Source organism: Theropithecus gelada, chromosome 6 (assembly GCF_003255815.1).
Source record: "Theropithecus gelada isolate Dixy chromosome 6, Tgel_1.0, whole genome shotgun sequence".
In the NCBI taxonomy this organism is placed as follows: domain Eukaryota; kingdom Metazoa; phylum Chordata; class Mammalia; order Primates; family Cercopithecidae; genus Theropithecus; species Theropithecus gelada.
The window spans coordinates 173,196,625-173,216,587 of NC_037673.1; the positions used below are offsets into that span (position 1 = coordinate 173,196,625).

The 19,963-nt window shown below is 39.0% G+C and overlaps 1 protein-coding gene across 3 annotated transcripts in view; it reads right to left on the reverse strand.

Moving 5' to 3' along the window:
- The window catches only part of UIMC1 (ubiquitin interaction motif containing 1), a 99,367-nt gene that overhangs the window by 48,079 nt on the left and 31,325 nt on the right, over nucleotides 1-19,963 (reverse strand). For all 3 annotated transcript variants that reach the window (XM_025387570.1, XM_025387569.1, XM_025387568.1), the window contains 6 exons: nucleotides 17,559-17,683; nucleotides 16,430-16,535; nucleotides 15,385-16,118; nucleotides 7,007-7,068; nucleotides 4,868-4,944; nucleotides 386-489 (listed from right to left, as the gene is read on the reverse strand). In XM_025387570.1, the coding sequence (XP_025243355.1) occupies nucleotides 386-489; nucleotides 4,868-4,944; nucleotides 7,007-7,068; nucleotides 15,385-16,118; nucleotides 16,430-16,535; nucleotides 17,559-17,683 (1,208 nt within the window). The remainder of the gene's footprint in view (nucleotides 1-385; nucleotides 490-4,867; nucleotides 4,945-7,006; nucleotides 7,069-15,384; nucleotides 16,119-16,429; nucleotides 16,536-17,558; nucleotides 17,684-19,963) is intronic.

The window sequence follows — 19,963 nt, forward strand, 5'->3', positions numbered from 1 at the left end:
AGGCAGGCGGATCACAAGGTCAGGAGATCGAGACCATCCTGGCGAACACTGTGAAACCCCGTCTCTACTATAAATACAAAAAAATTAGCCGGGCATACTGGTGGGCGCCTGTAGTCCCAGCTACTCGGGAGGCTGAGGCAGGAGAATGGCATGAACCTGGGGGGCAGAGCTTGCAGTGAGCGGAGATTGTGCCACTTCACTCACTCCAGCCTGGGCAACAGAGCGAGACTCCATCTAAAAAAAAAAAAAATTTCCCTGACATAAGTGCCCCCAAAACTAAAACCCCTGCCATCTAAATCTTTTCAGCCAATGTCAACATTGCATCAGAGAGAGGACTGCCAACAGAAAGAAACCACTGAGAAAAAATAGAGAGGAAAATATTCACCTCTTTATCTGTCATTATTATTCTGACTCCATCCAAGATATCTCTGCTACCTGGAGAGACTTCTCTTTCAAGGTCAAAAGTTTCAGAGGAACTTAGTTGTGTCTCTGTAATTTAAAAAAGTTAAAATCCCATTAATTTTCATTTTGCGTTTTCGTAGTTAAAAAAACAAACGTGCCTATTTTCCCCTAAAGTTTAGGATATGATAATACTGTGGTGGCAATATATTAATAGATCTAGTTTGTTTCTTCTTAAAGCTTTACTGAGGCATGATTTACAAATAACAGAATTCATAAATTTTCAGTATACAGTTTAATGTGTTTTGACAAATGTATACCCTTTATATACTACCATTTATACCATGTAACCTCTACCATAATCAAAATATAAAACATTTCCAACACCCCAAAAAGTTCTCTGTACCCCTCTGCAGTCAATCTCCTACCACTCCGGTCACTGCAATGAACTCTTTACAATGACCAGCTGACTTTATGTTCCTATAATTTTGTCTTTTCTAGAATGTCATATAAATAGAATCACAGGTCTTTTGCGTCCAGCTTCTTTCACTTAGTATAATGTGTCTGAGATGGACCCATGTTGTCACATAATATTGATAGTTCATACTTTTTACTGCTGAGTAGCATTCCATTGTATAGATATATCACAATTTGTTTATTTGTTGATCAATTGATCGATTGGCTTATTTCCACTGTAATTCTAGTTTTAAAGTATATTGATTTGACAGAAAACAAGAACCTGCCAATGTTAGTGCTGAGGTTAAAGAGATGATAAGCAAAAACAGAAATTGAGACCAGAAATAGAATATACATTCCAGACAAAGATGAGCCTTTCTTTAATATATTCTTTAAGCAGCATCTATTAATTCAACAAATATTAATTGAACATCAAGTCCCAGGCTTTATACTAGCCACCAGTAATATGAAAATGTAAGATGGGGTCCCTTGTAGTCTAGTTCAGGGGCCAGAAAACTAGATACAGCTCTTGGGCCAAATCCTGTCAGCTGCCTATTTTTGTAAGTAAGGTTTTATTAGAACACAGCCATGCTCATTCATCTATATACTGTCTATGGCTGTTTTTGCACTAAAATGCCAGAACCAAATAGTCTCAACAGACTCTATGGCCCATAGGGCCTAAAATATTTCCTATCTAGTCTTTTATTTTTAAAAAGTTTGGCTGAACACAGTCGTTCATGCCTGCAATCCCAATGCTTTGGGAAGATGAGGTGGGACGATCACTTGAGGCCAGGAGTTCAAGGTTGTAATGAGCTATGATCACACCACTGCACTCTAGCCTGAGTTACAGACTGAGACCCTGTCTTAAAAAAAAAAAAAGTTTGCCAACTTCTGCTATAGACACATATCACTTAATATAACAACAAAAAAAATTGTAATTATCTTTCAAAACCACCAATGTATCTGGAAAAGATAGTTACAGACTGAATGTTTGTGTACCTCCCCAACTTCGTATGTTGAAATCCCAACCCCTAATGTGATAGATAATATTAGGAAATGGGACCTCTGGAAGGTAATCAGGTCATGAGCATAGGGCCTTCCCTCAAAAGAATGGGATTAATGCCCTTTTATAAGGGACTCCAGAGAGCTCTCACCCTCTTTCCACCATGTGAGGACACAGCAGGAAGCTGCTATCTACGGCTCTCACCAGACACTGAATCTGCCAACTCCTTGATCTTGGACTCTCCAGCCCCCAGAACTGTGAGAAATAAATTTATGTTGCTTATAACCCACTCAGTCTAGAATATTTTGTTACAGGAACCCAAACTAAAACCAGAAATTTATCTCAGAATGCAAATCCAGTAAGTTCTCTGTTATCTGACACTATACCTGATATACCTCTAACTGGCACTTTTGTGCCTCACAAATACAGTAAATGGCCAGTGTTAGGCAAATAGAGCATCTGCAAGCTTCTAATGTATCTTCTGAATCTTTAAGAAAGGATTAAATACATTTCCAGAATTAACTATATTTTAATACATCACCAATTTTTTTGAAAACTGGACACACACACACACCCCCCCACCCCTTATTGGAAAAAGGCTTACAGCACATAAACTTCAAAATCCTCTCTGTCAACTTTCCCTAAAGGTATTTTCAAAAAGACATTCAGAATATTTAAAAATAAGAACCATTCACTGCTTAGATTACTGCAATAATAAAAAGTCTTCAATTATACTTTCTGTGAATGGCTGAAATGTCCAACTAAGAGGGCATTAGCTTCTCAGAAATAAGCAATGCTAGAAGTATGCAAAATGTGGGCATAAGGCTATAATCTTGCTTCTTCAACTAAGTAACACTAACAAAATACTGTAATCTGAAATATCAGACTCCTGAACTGTCAGAAATACGAAACAAAAGTAAATAGGAACAGGTAACAGACTACTACACTAAATATGTGTTTCACACATTTGGAACAAATTTTTTCAGACAATTTATATATATAACTTCTAAATTATATATTTAAAAAGAAACCCAAGAGTTTTGCTTCATGGTGAAGTAGTTATACTTTCTCAGCAAAAGAACATTAATGTAATGAATACCTTTTGCAATCTCATTTAGACGTGGTTTATGTCAGCAAACAGTTGGACTTAATTAGCAGGCTAATGACAGCAAGTCATGATCATAAAAGCTATCTAACCTCAGTATGAAGGACCTGCTTTCCCTCTCATTAACTAGGCCTTTCAAGATCAATACATTTGCAGGTTCCTCCTACAAGATCCCATGGTGATGTCACACACCATCATCCTAAACAGACTGAGTGATTTCCTTCTAGGAAGTCAGTAGTCCCAGAGAGGGGGGAAAGCTTTCTTTTCACAAAGGTGGCACAGCATTCTTGAGTGCTCCTGCCAAAATCTGAGCACTTGGTAGTGTAGTCTCTTAGTGGGTATTGTTAGGCAGTAATCCAAATACATTTCAAATGAATTAAGGAGTCACTTTCAATAAAAACCAACATAGGTTAAGCACAATGGTTCATGCCTATAATCCCCAGCACTTTAGAAAGCCAAAGCGGGAGGATTGCTTGAGCTCGGGAGTTTAAGGCCAGCCTGAGAAACACAGCAAGACCTCGTCTCTACTAAAAAATAATAATAATAATAATTTTAAAAATTAGTTAGGTGTGGCGGCACATGCCTGTAGTCCTAGCTACTCAGGAGGCTGAGGAGGGAGGATCATTTGAGCCAAGGAGTTCAAGGTTACAGTCGGTGAGTCATGATTGCGCCACTGCACTCCAGCCTGGGCAAGACTCTGTCTCGAAAAAAAAAAGCCAACACAGTTCAATCTTAAAATAAATAAAGACCTTTATGATAGACTGCCAGATGTTTAAAAATATTTATGGGTCTTTCCTAGATTACATACAAACTAAGTTTGAGTCTGTGTGGATAAACATTGAAGAAAACCAAAATAAGAAAACTATGATTATCTCCAATCCTTATAGGCTATATGAGACCTGAGGAAAACCAGACGTGACTTATCGCAACATCTGTACACTTGCTGTTCAAAGTTAAACACCAGTAGGAAGCCCCTCAATCTCACAGGAATGAGGCTAATGATCTTTTCAGAAAAGCCAGAACGGAAAATATAGTCTAAAACAAATTCCTTACAAAGTAGTAGTTCATATCACAAAATAATGCTTCATACTATACAATGATTCAGGAATTCCCTTAGATGGTAAGTATCTTAGTTCATTTTACATTATTTTGTATATCTAAATCTATCCATGTACAACTTTGAATAAGCATCTCTTCTGCCTAAAACAACGTACATAGCTTTTAATTTTTACAATTAACAAAAAGCAAATTAAAGCACTTAACAAGGTTAAGCATCTTAGGTCTAAGATTAAAAATAATGACAGAACATACACAAAACTCAATTTCTGGACCTCCTGTGCAGTAAGACCCCAACAAATGGCAATATAAAAACTAACTACCAAAAAGCTCTGAAGTCCAGGCACAGTGGCTCACATCTGTAATCCCAGCACTTTGGGAGGCCAAGGAGGGAGAATTACTTAAGCCCCGAAGTTCAAGGCTGCAGTGAACTATGATTGCACCACTGCACTCCAAGCTGGGTGACAGAATAATTTAAAACAATTTAATATAAAATAATTTAAACAAATTAAGTAACAAAAGGCTCTGAATGTAGAGTTAAGTAAGTGCTATTCCTGATGCTTCGATGCCATCTCTGATGAGGCCTGTCAACAATCAAGGAGACAAAAAAGTCATGTTAATTTCAAAACTAAATTACCCCTAAGGAGAGAAAAGATTGAGAATAAAAGCCAATGGCCATTAAAAACACCTATATGTATATATGTATACGAGTGTGGATATATGTACATACACGTATCAATTACATATAAACCTCCAGAGAGTAGTTTTGAAGAGTCAGAGGAAAATTAATAGGCATGAGAAGGTAGATAGGTATCAGAAATTCAGTAAAATCACAGTGGGGTACTTACCAGGACAAACAGTGATTTCTTCTGCAGAACTCTCTGGCACAAGGACTAAGCTTCTCTTACTGGTCAAAGGAGCAACACTAAAAGAGAACCAAATCCCAAATGAATTCCCAGTAAAATAAATCAGAACATAGAGCCAAAAGCAATGGTGAGTCACCCACAAAGCCACAGGTAATCACAGATACTTGCTGCCTAATGCCACAAAAGCACAACAGGAAAGCAAGGAATCAGTACTGAAAACTGTAGGCCAGAAATATGGAAAATAAATACGCTTACTGAAACTTCAGTTCCAGTGAAATCACTGAATGAAAACAAATTCCCTTTTGGAGTTTTTCACAAAGGAAGGTCGAAGGGTAAGAACTGTCTGTGAATATCACAGAAGACAAAAACTCCACTCCAACGTAAGGATGTCAAAGGTGTTTTATAGACTCCATCTCAGCCTTCTGAAGGCTAGAGATTTGTGAACCCACAAGAGAAGACACAGAGATTCTTCTGACAACACACTAACTTTCTCCTCCTTTTGCAGTTAAATTTCCTCTTTATCTCAAGATGTTGCTTTCCATGCAACAAAAATAAAATACAATTCCAAACTGCCCTACAGCAAAAATCTGCCCACAGAAATTGAATCTCTTTTCTAACAACAACTTAATTATAAATGGCTTCCTTCATCCAACCTTCTGGTTTTCCCTGACTGCTCATGGAGTGCAATCTCTGCCTGACATAGGAACACATGGCTGATCTGAGCATCTGAGCTAGCCCCCTCATGCTTCACAGGGCTTTATCATTAGTATGATCAAGTATGCAAGAGTGCTTAAAAACAAAAATCCTCACATCAACCAAGAACCACAAAAAGAATAGCTACAACTGAACTCATGATAAATAACTAACTCCTGATAAAAAACCACAAGTGATTTCTCTCTAAATAAAACATCTCATAGCATTTGTTATAAACCCAAGCCAGACATAGTTTACTCTGCATGTAACATTAGTGCTCTATTCAAAGGGTCCATCACAAAACAATTTTCTGACATTTATAAAATGGGCTAATCAATTTGAAGTCAAACCACATTGCCTGCGATTCCAACTCTCTCCTGGTGACAAAGTGTATAATCATTTATTAAAACCTACATCTGCTCTGCACAAGGCTCACCACAATAAAGCAGAAAGGCCTACAGGGAGTAGAAGGCCTACTCTGTTAAAACCACTTCCAAAACTGTCTTAACAGCAGAAAATCAAACCAAAGCCATATTCTTTAGCCCAGGAAGGAATACCAAGTACTATCAACCAGATGCCTAAGAAAGACCACCACCTTGACTACAGCCAATGGCAATTGGGCTTCAACTCTCATATGGGAGAACACAGTCATGCAGTTCAAAGTTAAACTCTTGAGAAAGTTTCAAACTCAACTACCAGATAAAAAGGGCAAGCAGAAAGTAACTGGAAGCATGATCCAGTTAATAGGGCAGTTTATAATTAATCAATTGCTATTTATTATTAAAGTAAGAAGACTTAGAAGGTAAGCCCTCAATCAATCAGCAAGAACAACGGAGGAGGTAATGCAAATACAATCCTTTACAGGAGATAGGAGGCACAAACAGATGAACAGTGGCACAGAACCGACAGTGAGAGTGATGCAGGTCCTGTGTGGCCTGAATAATGTGAAGACTTCAAAGAGGATGTGTAAGTCTCAAGAGTAAATTTAAAAGACATATAAGGTTTAGATATACAGACAAAATAAGCATAAGCAGAGTTGGGGAAAAGAGAGAAAGGGGCTAAGAATAGAAGGACTATAAAGAAATCAGTCTAGAGCCTTCAAATTAGCATAAAAACTAGTGTAATTAGTTAAAAGAATAGCAAGATGTGACCATTTTTCAGGAATAATGTAAATAAGATTTACGCCAAGATAGATGGCCTGGACAAGATAACCTCTAGGATCTCTTCCAGCTCTTAATATTCTAGGCTTCTATGAGATGCACATCTGAGAACTTAGAGATACTAATAAAATTTCTCCTAGTCTTCACTTATAAAAGCGCTACAAGTTCTCTGGCAAGCTGTCCATGTACAGTCTCACTCACGTGGTTCATCTCCCTTATGCTGGCAACCATCAGAGGAGAGAATTCATAGCAACATATAATCTCTCACCTTTGCGAAGCAGGTACAGAGTTTCCCTCTTCAGAAGTTTCTTCAACAACCCCTTGGGAAGACTGCAAAGAAATACATAGTATCTTAAATATACAGGCGCAGGTGAACTGGCTTCTCTTCCTTTTTTAAAAAAAATTAATTGTTCAACGTTCTCTCTCAACAATTAACAATAAGAAGAAAATATTTTCCATAAGCCAGTAAATTTCAGTAAAACAGGCACATCCTGTAAAGTCAGAAGACTGGTATTTAAATCAGAACTAAATCACTTACTAACTTTGTGATTGGGTAAGTGACATCTGAATCTCTTTCCTCATCTTAAAATGGGTATTAACAATTGTCTCACAGAGTGTCGTGAAAATTAAACAAGATAATGCATGCAATGCACTTCATAAAATGCAAGACCTATATCAATATTAATTGGTAAGTCAAATGAATTATGATTTCAGAAAAACAATTGAAAATTTTGTGCAGGGGGAAAGAAAAATATAGAGAAAAGTCCAATTTTCAAAGGAAATACTGAGTTGAGATAAACACTGCAATCCATGATCTTTGAGAAAAACTAAGCCATAACATAGGACATCTAAAGGGAAGGTTATAAAGATTCTTTTTGCTACAAATCTGCCACTATGGTTTTTATATCTGGCTACAGGATTATCTTTTCAGAAATGTAATGAATAGGGACTATATAAGGAAAGATTATTCTCATTGATTCAAAAATTATTTTCATTGATTAATGGTAGAGTTGGTGCAAATACCAACTCATTAAACATACATGCACAGAAGATCACCGAAAAAGCAGCTACTGCTGCCTTAGGCAGACTTCTGAGGAAGTGCCTGGGCTGTGAGGCTTCTTCCACTAGACATTAAGCTATCAGCTGAAGTTTTCAAGGTTTCCTAATAAGATATAAATAACCTAAACAAGTTAGGTTATCTCTCTATGAATCTCGCTACCATTCAGGTAAATGATGAAATACACTTAAAAATCAGGAATAGATGAGTTTTCAGTCAAAAGGAAAGTTGTACAATATGGAATATAGTCATTATGAAAAATAAGACTTAACCCAACTACCAAAGGACTAAAATACAACAGCAATAAATACTTAACCTGTCTCTTCCTTTGGAAAACTCAGCGGTGACAAGGTTTTTATTGAAAAGAAAGGAAGGAAGGAAGGAAGGAAGGAAGGAAGGAAGGAAGGAAAGAAGAGAAGGAAGGAAAGGAAGGAAAGGAAGGAAAGGAAGGGAAGGAAGGGAAGGAAGGGAAGGGAAGGGAAGGGAAGGGAAGGGAAGGGAAGGGAGGAAGGGAGGAAGGGAGGAAGGGAGGAAGGGAGGAAGGGAGGAAGGAAGGAAGGAAGGAAGGAAATGCTGACACCTAGTGTCCATTTAATAGAATTTTATAATGACTAGCCTTGGTCTTTAGATGCAATCAAGACACCAGTAAGTTAGTTATAAGGCACCTCCATCTCTGCCTTAGGCTAAAGCATATCTCAAATCTTCTCAGTGTAATTGTTTTAAAAAATTATTGTGCTTTGGCCAGGTGCAGTGGCTCACGCCTGTAATCCCAGCACTTTGGGAGGCCGAGGCAGGCGGATCACCTGAGGTCAGGAGTTCAAGACCAGCCTGACCAACATGGAGAAAGCCCGTCTCTACTACAAATACAAAATTAGCCGGGCGTGGTGGCTCACGCCTCTAATCTCGGCTACTCGGGAGGCTGAGACAGGAGAATCACTTGAACCCAGAAGGTAGAGGTTGCAGTGAGCCGAGATCGCGCCACTGCACTCCAGCCTGGGTGACGAGCGAAACTCTGTCTCAAACAAACAAAATTATTGTGCTTCTATTCAGTGCCAGGCCTGTGCTAATCACTTTACATTCCTTATCTCCTTTAATTTTCACAAGCCACTTAAGAAGCAAAAACCATTAAATTATTTTAAAAATAAGTGAAACTTCGAGAAGTTAAACAATTTGCCCCAAATCATATAGTTGGTCAAAATCGTAGAGCTGAGACTTGCCTGACTCTAAAACCCATGCACTCAAAACTACTATTATATTGCTTAATCAGATAATCCTCTTCCTAATCATTTCAATGTAGAATCCCAAGAATGTCTTCATTTCAAAACATTATTTTAATTTAGAAATTTATACCTCAATGGCAGTAATATGAACATAAAGTGAGGTTCTTCCAGAATATGAACATAGGATAGCAAAATAAGCAAATAAAATTTAGACTACCCAAATGTAATCAAGGTGAACAGGAAAGCATGGCAGAAATAAAAATTCAAGGAATCTGTGGCCTAATCAAGACATCTTCTTCCTGAAGAAATATGTTAATAAGGAAGGGATGGTTTGCATTGAATCTTTAAAAAAAAAAAAAATTCAAAGAATTATTATCAAAGGGTATTTTTAATACTTAAAAGTGAAATTGGGGCTGGGCAGAGTGGATCACATCTGTAACCTGAGAACTTTGGGAGGCCAAGGTGGGCGGATGACTAGAGGCCAGGAGTTCAAGACCAGACTGGTCAACATGGTGAAACCCCGTCTCTACAAAAAATACAAAAAATAGCCAGGCGTGGTGGTGCATGCCTGTGATCCCAGCTACTCAGGAGGCTGAGGCAGGAAATCGTTTGAACCCAGGAGGTGGAGGTTGCAGAGAGCTGAGATCATGTCACTGCACTCCAGCCTGGGTGACAGAGTGAAACTCCATCTTTAAAAAAAAAAAAAGTGAAAATGAATAGAGACATCATTTGGTCATCACATAAATGTCCTCTATTGTGTGACAGTGGTAGTTTATTAGGTTTTTCCACAGACTAGTTGAGCCATCCCTTAAAAATTCCATTTTCTGATTATTTCAACCCTCCAGATACTGTCATTCTAGAAGACAATAGATACAGATCTGAGTATTCTGGTCACTGAAAATGTCTCTATTCCATAATAAATTAATAAATTGTCATTTTGTATACATACATCAGTGTGAAGTTTGGCAAATCAAAGTCAGTTTTTACAACTCCACACAATCTGGTCATTTCTGATTAAAAAAATTCCACTATCCTGACTGAAAAATTAAGAATCAGATTCTGCAAAGTAGTAATCACATCAACATACTACCCCTTCCAACTCCTTGCCATAATGCTCTCAGGGTGATCTATAGGCCTTCATTAGCAACTTTATCTTGTCTCAGTGATGTCAAAAACCAGTTATCATCTTGATTCTAAAGCTTTATAAACCTTAATATAGACTAAGTCATGTGCCTCAAAGTGAATGTTTTTCTGAGTCCCTATTTTTGAGACTCTCCTGCTATCTCTATCAACCAAGAAGTCTCAAATACAAGCAGCTCCAGCAAAGCTGTGTTCAATAGAGAATGTTTAACAAATGAATTCTTTCTACCCACATTTCCTGAAAGCAAAAGATCAAGAGGTAAAATTACAATCATAAGACTTTCATTATTTGCCTATAAAATTAGTAAGTTTGTTTTTTAAAGGTACAATTACTTGTTGGCAAGGTTGCAGTGAACTAGATATTCTCATACATTGCCAAATGGAGAGAATACAAATTTTAATAGCCTTTCTGACAAGCAATTTGGCAATAAATATCAAGTCTTTATGTTCGTAACTCTTTAACCCATCATTTTTCTGGCTCTTATGCCTAAGTACACTGATCAGGAATAAAGAAAAGTTTCATGTAGAAAGATATCACAACTGAAATATCCAGCAATAGAAAAATGTTTAAAATATTATGGTAAATTCATAAACTGAAATATAATATAGCCATTAAAAGTAAAATATATAATTTAACATGAGAAAATGTTTACATAATGTTAAATAATACGATCTGAACCATACAAAAAATAGGTAATACTCTTTAAACTTTTCAGCATTTTTTAACATCTCCAAGTGATTTCTAAAATTAATGTCCATACACTTACTAGGTTGTCTGCTTTGTCTCCTTTCACTGAGGACTGTCCCTCACCCCTCCCATCCCACTAGCAGTGGGCTCACAGCCAATTTGACAAGTAACTTCCTTCAGGCCACAGCTGACTAGGCTACTGATACCAAATGGGCCATAAATCCTTTCCTGAAAATTTAAAATTGGAATTGGGAGAGATTAAGTCTCCTGTAACCTGTAATAAGTTTTGACAGCTATAAGATCAGTGTCTTCAACCTGCACCTGAAAAACAAAAGCAAAGAATGCTAAGTCTGCAGGGAGAAAAATGAAGCAGACACAATATAACCATGAGATATAGAAAACTTACAGATGCCCGGTACCTTCTTTGGGCCTGGTTATAGTTCTATTTTAAAACTTCTGAGGCCAGACGCAGTGGCTCACGCCTGTAATCCCAGCACTTTGGGAGGCCGAGGTGGGCGGATCACGAGGTCAGGAGATCGAGATCATCCTGGCTAACATGGTGAAACCCCGTCTCTACTAAAAATACAAAAAAATTGGCCAGGTGTGGTGGCAGGCACTTGTAGTCCCAGCTACTCGGGAGGCTGAGGCAGAAGAATGGCATGAACCCGGGAGGCAAAGTTTGCAGTGAGCCAAGACTGCACCACTGCACTCCAGCCTGGGCGACAGAGCGAGACTCCATCTCAAAAAAAAAACAACAAAACTTCTGAGATACCCCGTTTCCTTAATTTATGTATTTTAGTAGAGACGAGGTCTCACTATGTTGCCTAGGTTGGTCTCAAACTCCCAAACTCAAATGAATTCTCCTGCCTCAGCTTCCCAAAGTGCTGGGATTACAGGCATTAGCCATTATGCCTAGCCCAGTCCTCTTTTTAATTAAGCTAGCTTAATTCAGTTTACTGTAGCAAATAGTACCAACTGATAATACTACCTGTAGTATTTGGTGGCCTGGTCATGAAGTTAAGAGTCAAAGAACTTCAATCTAATTAAGACCATCCACTAGATTTTGACTACTTCCAGGCTACTGCAAAGGCACTACCTTCAAACTTGACACAACACAGAACTTGACACAAGTCTATGATCTAGAGCTCTGGCCCCTGGGATCTTTCAAGCTAACAACTTGAATTATAATAAATCATTAAGTGTCACTCTTTGGAGTTAATGTATTATTTTAAGAAACAGCATCTCTGAATTGGAAAGAACAAACTGAATATTTATCATAAGCATCATGTAACTTTCCTTTGGAAAAGAAGCCAGTCACTAAAAGAACTATTTCTTAAAAATGGCTTCTTCGCTGATATACCTTCAGAAAAAAAAAAAATTTTTAAAAATAAAAATGCCTTCTCTTCCCAGACAACAATCTTTCCAGAATGTGAATGAAGATGGTTACTAGGAAATAATGATTCCTAGAGGCATCCCCCAGTGAATGACCTTCGATCCCTTAGAGAGAATTACCAGTTGTTCAGTGCCTATAAACTCCTAAGCATTGTAGTAGACATTTTACACAAATTCACTTCAATCATTAAAGTAACAGTCGAAAGATAGGAATTGTTATTCCCATTTTATAGATGTAAAACTGGGATTCAAACAGGTTAAGTGACTTGCTCAAAAACACACAAATTACTTAAACACAAAAATCAGAACTCAACTCCAAATCCATGTTCTCTATTCTATGAAGCTCCTCAAAGTTACCATTTCTTGAACCTTTATCATAACACAAGAAAGACAGAATAACACAATAATAAAACAAAACCAAAAGTCAAAGTCTGGTAACAGAAATAGCAAGAAAAAACAGTATAGTCATAAAACAGAATACTCTTTAAAATTACAATTTATATATAAAGAGTTTATATTATTGCTTTTATAATATTCAAAGGGAAAAATAAGAGATAAGCTTTCATATACAATATAATCAAGCTACGTCAGAAAAAGCAAACTAAACATACCAAAAAGAAGATTGGTTTCAATAAATTATTCAAAACCACTACAAGCAAAATAAGAAATATACACCATTATGCAGTGGGAAAAAATAACTGGGAAACTATCCTTACTTCATACCACAAAGGACTACTTTCTCTACGATATAAAAAGTATCCACAAATCAACAGATTATCAAAAAAGAAAAATGATCATTAAGATCTAACAGACAAAAAAGTAAATACAAATGGGTCTTAGACATGTGAGAAAAAAGTTCAGGCTCACAAATAGTAAGAGATATGCAAATTAAGACTATACTGAGACGCCATTTTTCATCTCTCAAGACTGGCAAAGATCACGAAGTCTGACAATACTGCATTACTGTGGGTATGCAGAAACTAGTATTCATACACTGCCAGTGGGAAGGTAAATGTACATGATCTCTATGGAGGGCAATTTGGCAACAGCTAATGAAATTACAAATACATTTTTTGGTCCACCAATTACAGTTACAAAAAATTATCATATAATACAAATATCTTCCATGTGGATGAAATGTCTTCTGGACATTTTACTATTTGTAATAGTAAACTCTGACAAATCCATATATGGTATTTTTCACATCCAAAAAAAAAAAGATGAAGAAATTCTTTATATACTGTTATGTAATGATCTCATTAGGATATTAAATGAAAAAAGTAGAAAATAATGTGTAAATCATTTGTGTAAAAGAAGGTATGGAAAAGAATATGTATTCAGGCCGGGCGCGGTGGCTCAAGCCTGTAATCCCAGCACTTTGGGAGGCCGAGACGGGCGGATCACGAGGTCAGGAGATCGAGACCATCCTGGCTAACACGGTGAAACCCCGTCTCTATTAAGAAATACAAAAAACTAGCCGGGCGCGGTAGCGGGCGTCTGTAGTCCCAGCTACTCGGGAGGCTGAGGCCGGAGAATGGCGGGAACCCGGGAGGCGGAGCTTGCAGTGAGCTGAGATCCGGCCACTGCACTCCAGCCCGGGCGACAGAGCGAGACTCCGTCTCAAAAAAAAAAAAAAAAAAAAAAAAAAAAGAATATGTATTCTGCTTGTACCAGATAAAGTATCTTGGAAGGATATGCTAGAACTAGTAACACAAATTGAGTCCAGAGAGGGGAACTGGCTGGCTGGGTGATAGTGAGAAAAGTTAAGACTTTTTACTTACGTATTTTTGAACTTTGAGCCATGTGAATATTGTTACCTATTCAAAAATTTAACTTTTTAGAAATAAAAATTTTTACGCTGGGCGTGGTGACTCACGCCTGTAATCCTAACACTTTGGGAGGCCAAGGCGGGCAGATCACGAGGTCAGGAGATCAAGACCATCCTGGCTAACACGGTGAAACCCCATCTCTACTAAAACTACAAAAAATTAGCCGGGCGTGGTGGCGGGCGCCTGTAGTCCCAGCTACTCGGCAGGCTGAGGCAGGAAAATGGTGTGAACCTGGGAGGCGGAGCTTACAGTGAGCAGAGATTGCGCCACTGCACTCCAGCCTAGGCAACAGAGCGAGACTCCGTCTCAAAAACAAACAAACAAACAAACAAAAAAAACCAATTCTATGAAAAGGTCAATAAAATGCATCTATCTCAAAAAAAAAAAAAATTTTTTTTTACACCAGGCGTGTTGGCTCATGCCTATATTGCCAGCACTTTAGGAGACCGAGGTGGGTGGATGGCTTGAGTACAGGAGTTCGAGAACAGCCTGGGCAACAAGGTGAAACCCCATCTCTACAAAAAATATAAAAATTAGCTCAGCCTGGCAGCGTGCGCCTGTGGTCCCAGCTACTGCAAGGGGCTGAGGTTGGGGGATCGCTTGAGCCCAGAGGTGGAGGCTGCAAGGACCCAAGATGGTACTGGTGCACTCTAGCCTGGGTGACAGAGCGAGACCTTGTCTTCAAAAAAAAAAAATTTAAAGAAAAAATAAATTATGGTGTATCTATGGTAGAATATGTCATATATTAAGAACTGATCTAAGATAAACTATAAAGTAGGGGGAGGAACAAAACTTATACAGAAGAGTCTTCATTTTGTTCAAAAAAATTGTTAACGTATTTTCGTATGCATAGAAATAATGATGACTGGTCAGGTGTGGCGGCTCATGCCTGTAATCCCAACATTTTGGGAGGCTGAAGCGTGCAGATCACAAGGTCAGGAGTTCAAGACCAGCCTAGCCAACATGGTAAAACTCCATCTCTACTAAAAATACAAAAATGAGCCGGCATAATGGCAGGTGCCTGTAATCCCAGCTACTCAGGAGGCTGAGGCAGGACAATTGCTTGAACCTGGGAGGTGGAGGTTGCAGTGAGCCGAAGATCGCGCCTAGGCGACAGAGCGAGACTCCAACTCAAAAAAAAAAGAAATGATAGTTTTTTTCTTCTTTATATTCTCCTGTACTTTCCTAATTTTCTACAGTGAACATGTATTACTTTAATAATCAAGGAGGGGAAGACCACAAAAATAACAGATAGCTAAAATAATCCTTGTTTTAATCTGTGAATAAATCATCCTTAATTACAGCATCACTGACCCTTACCTGACCATGACTGGTTGTTGGTTCTTCCTCCAACAAAAGTTTCTCTTTCAAGCTTTTAATTGAGCTTTCCTGGAAATCCTTGGTTTTTGAGTGCCAGTCAGATGCCCTAGACTCCTGCCTCTCCTCTTTGTCTTCATCTCCCATATCTTCTGAGATGCATTCATTTTTTTCACTAGCCTGCTCTCCTTGGCCACATTCATTCTGGATCAGAGAAGGAGGTCTAGGTAACACTGGTTCCCCAAAATCTTTTTTTTTTAAGAGCTGCCTCTGAGCCATTTTCAGGCTCTTTTGATAAACCTCCAACTGGCAGAGAATGACCTTGGTATACTGGTTAGGGTCTACTCCATCAGGGCAGAATGGAATACCCCAGAAGTAGTTCACAGTGCCCCCAATGTCCTGGAGACCTTTGGCATCTGCTAGGGTAGGCAGACAGTGCCTAGATGTGTCCCCGCTACCCTGGGCAGCTCTGAGAAAAGAACCCCTCCCAGTACTTTCCTGTGGCTTCCCACACTGTGTGTGCTCAGCCAAGTGGCCAGTACATCTGTCAAAAGATTTAACGTTCACATTCTCAAACACTGGCTGGCTCGACTGGTCCCAGCTTCCTGAGCTGCCAGAGACCGGCTCCTCTTCAGTTTTTTCAGTGTGGTCCCAAGGCTCCTCTCTTTCCTCAGCCTCGTTTCCCTGACTGATATGTGAGCCTTTAAACAGTGATGGAGGTACCAGCTGCCATATGCCTGTAGGTATTTGAGAAAAAGTAGGGCTAAGGACAAACTTTTTTATTAAGAGGGCTTGGTAAGCTATCACTTACCAAGAATTACATAATATGGGTAAGAAAGGCTCTTCTTTGGGTTTAACCAAATGTTGGTTTTTTCCTTGGAAATAAAAGTATGCTGGATATTCTTATGATCTCAACTACTTCCTGATTTAACTTATTTATTATCACCAAAAGGATCTGGGGTACTTCCGTATATCTACTCTCAGCATGAGATCCCTTGTGGTACAGTTATACTTGATGAATGGAAGGAGTCAGAACAGGGAGACATGCCTTCAGTGATCCCAGAGTCTGTGGTTTTCTCTTGGTGGGACTGGGAAGATGGTCCAGTGGCCAGAGGTCGAGATCTGGTAGCAGAAGCATCAGAAGGCCGGCAACTCTGAAACAAGTGATCCCATACCAGACCAGGTTTATTATTAAAATAACTATATATGAAGGGTCACAGGAAGGACAAAATGGGAGGCCACTGTTCATAAGAATTTCTCTTCTCCAAAATGTAGATGGCTCAATTTAATTTCACAACATATACTGAATGTCTATGTGCAAAGTGTTGTACTAGATTGCTATACTAAACCCTTTTTTAAAATAGGGAGGCAAATAGCATAAAAGATGGTTCAGGACCTACCACTGGCAAGTATCCTTCACATTTAAAATCATTTCAGGCTGGGCGAGGTGGCTAATGCTTGTAATCCCAGCACTTTGGGAGGCCGAGGCAGGTGGATCACCTGAGGTCGGGAGTTCCAGACCAGCCTTGCCAACATGGTGAAACCCCGTCTCTATTGAGAATACAAAAAATTAGCTGGGTGTGGCGGTGGTCGCCTATAATCCCAGCTACTTGGGAGGCTGAGGCAGGAGAATTGCTTGAACCCAGGAGGCGGAGGTTGCAGTGAGCTGAGACTGCACTCCAGCCTGGGCAACAGAGTGAGACTCCATCTCAAAAAAAAAAAAAAAAAAATTCAGTTGTGCATATTCAAATGACAATTTAACTTTATTTGATTATTTTTTAAAAACTGCCCATTCTTTCTTCCCATAACCCACCTCTAGTTCTCATCCCCTTTGCTCTCCCACAAAACAGGAGAAGTTAGCATCTTATCTTGCTGCCTTTTGGGTTCTTGGTATTCAGTAAGTCTTTTCAGAAGCTGTTAACTTATGATAATTCTTTTCAACCATGAACTAAAAAATCCATGAGTGGAAGAAAACTCTTTCATATAGAATTAACAAAACACTTCAAATTGGGTTAACCAACAATTCAACACAGACTTTAAAAAATTACTATGGGAATTTCTATTAGATGAAAACCCTATAAATGACTACAGCTAGTTCCTAATGCAACTACGACACCACAGAACTCTAAAATATTGCTGATCAATCTCCACAAACTTTTGCAACATGGCATATTTACATTCAGGCTTTCAGCAATGGCTTTCCTCAAGAGCTCCTCCTCTTCCTCCTCCTGGCTGTTCACTTCCCTAGCTTCCTGCTCACTCATTTTGAGAGCCAGAGCAAACTGTTCTTCTTCTGTCATCTCTATAAGAGGGTAGGGAAAAGAGAGGGAGGGACACCACAAACACTGAATAAGCATGGAGGCAAGAAAGAGAATTATTAAACTTTTCAACTGAAGACATTACAAGACCGTACAATTTTATAATCTTGTAAAGAAGGAAAACCCCAAAAGGTAAGGTGTTGGTCAAGATAATTAGCAGCAGTTACAACAAGAATCCTGGGTTAACTAGGCTGTAAGCTCCCATGAAGGCTGAGTTTTCACCTACACTGTTCACTGTTATATCTCCAGCACATAAAAAAGTGCTGGGCATAGGGTACGTAATAAATATTTGCTCAATGAATAAATAGAGGAATTAATGCCCACTCTAGAGCTTTTTACTAAATCCACAATGCTTTATGCTCAACATTTAGCCAGAATAATTTTAGTACTCAGAATCCTCTGATTTACCCAGTAGAAAAGAACATCCCTAGTGACAAGAATGTGGTCTCCAGACACCATTTTCCATTTAAAAGGAACTGGGGTACACTGAAGAAATGGGTGGCCTCAAGTACAAAGCATGAAATGAGCAAGATGAGCTAGAACATTTGTCACAGATGTAAGCAAGGAATCTATTAGACACTACTAGAGTCATATCGAAAGAACTTAGGAGCCAATTAAACAGACTCCTCACTGGCCAAAAATGAAACTGGAGCATCAATAAAGATAATGAATGCGGGCCGGGCGCGGTGGCTCAAGCCTGTAATCCCAGCACTTTGGGAGGCCGAGACGGGTGGATCACGAGGTCAGGAGATCGAGACTATCCTGGCTAACACGGTGAAACCCCGTCTTTACTAAAAAAAATACAAAAAACTAGCTGGGCGAGGTGGTGGGCGCCTGTAGTCCCAGCTACTCGGGAGGCTGAGGCAGGAGAATGGCGTAAACCCGGGAGGCGGAGCTTGCAGTGAGCTGAGATCCGGCCACTGCACTCCAGCCTGGGCGACAGAGGGAGACTCCGTCTCAAAAAAAAAAAAAAGATAATGAATGCAATGCATTAAACTACATCAAATATATTTACATCTGTAGTTACATCTATATTACATCTGTAAGTTCAGGCCAGGTGTGATGGCTCATGCCTGTAATCCCAGGACGGTAGGAGGCCAAGGTAGGAGGATCATGTGAGGTCGCGAGTTCGAGATCATCATGGACAACACGGTGAAACCCCATCTCTACTAAAAATACAAAAATTAGCCAGGCATGGTGGTGGGTGCCTGTAGTCCCAGCTACTTGGGAGGCTGAGGAAGGCGAATCACTTGAACCCGGGAGGCGGAGGTTGCAGTGAGCCAAAATCGTGCACTCCACCCTAGGTGACAAAAGCAAGACTCCATCTCAAAAACAAAACAAAACAAAACAAAAAAAACCCTGTAAGTTCATACTAATATTTTTTTAAAAAGACATTGACTAACCAGTCACTGTTGAAGAATGTTAGTGAATCAACTATATGAAAACTGATAAGGCGTGGTGGCTCATGCCTGTAATCCCAGCACTTTGGGAGGCCGAGGTGGGTGGATTACGAGGTCACGAGACCAAGACCATCCTGGCTAACATAGTGAAACCCCGTCTCTACTAAAAACACAAAAAATTAGCCGGGCGTGGTGGCAGGCACCTGTAGTCCCAGCTACTCGGGAGGCTGAGGGAGGAGAATGGCTTGAACCCAGGAGGCGGAGCTTGCAGTGAGCCGAGATCATGCCCCTGCACTCCAGCCTGTGCGATAAAGCGAGACTCTGTCTCAAAAAAAAAAAAAAACGAAAACTGATAAATAATAGAATTGTTTTTACCCTACTTTGTCTACACAAGCTATACTACTGGGTAATCAAGCAGATTAAAAGCTCCTCTTTATAGAATTATTACAGTTAAAAAAACGTAAAAGAAATGAGAGAATTAGAATATCACCATTTTGGATGTTGTTTATGGCGGGGGATTTGGTAATGTCTAACAACCTACATAAAGTTACCCTTTGACCTAGCAATCTCACTTCTAGCAACTTACCCTAAAGATACACTTCTAATTAAAAGGAGTATATCATTGCAGCAATGTTCAAATTTGCCAAACACTAGAATCTATTTAATAACCATAAACTGTAGTACACATACATACAGTTATAAAAAAGAACAAGGAATATATCTATGGACTGGGAATAAACTGATTTCAAGGATATGTTATTAAGTAAAAAATAAAGTACAAAAGAATTTATGGATAATATGCTACATTTCACATAAGGAAGGAGAAATAAGAAAATGCACACACACCTATTTATTTGTACAGTG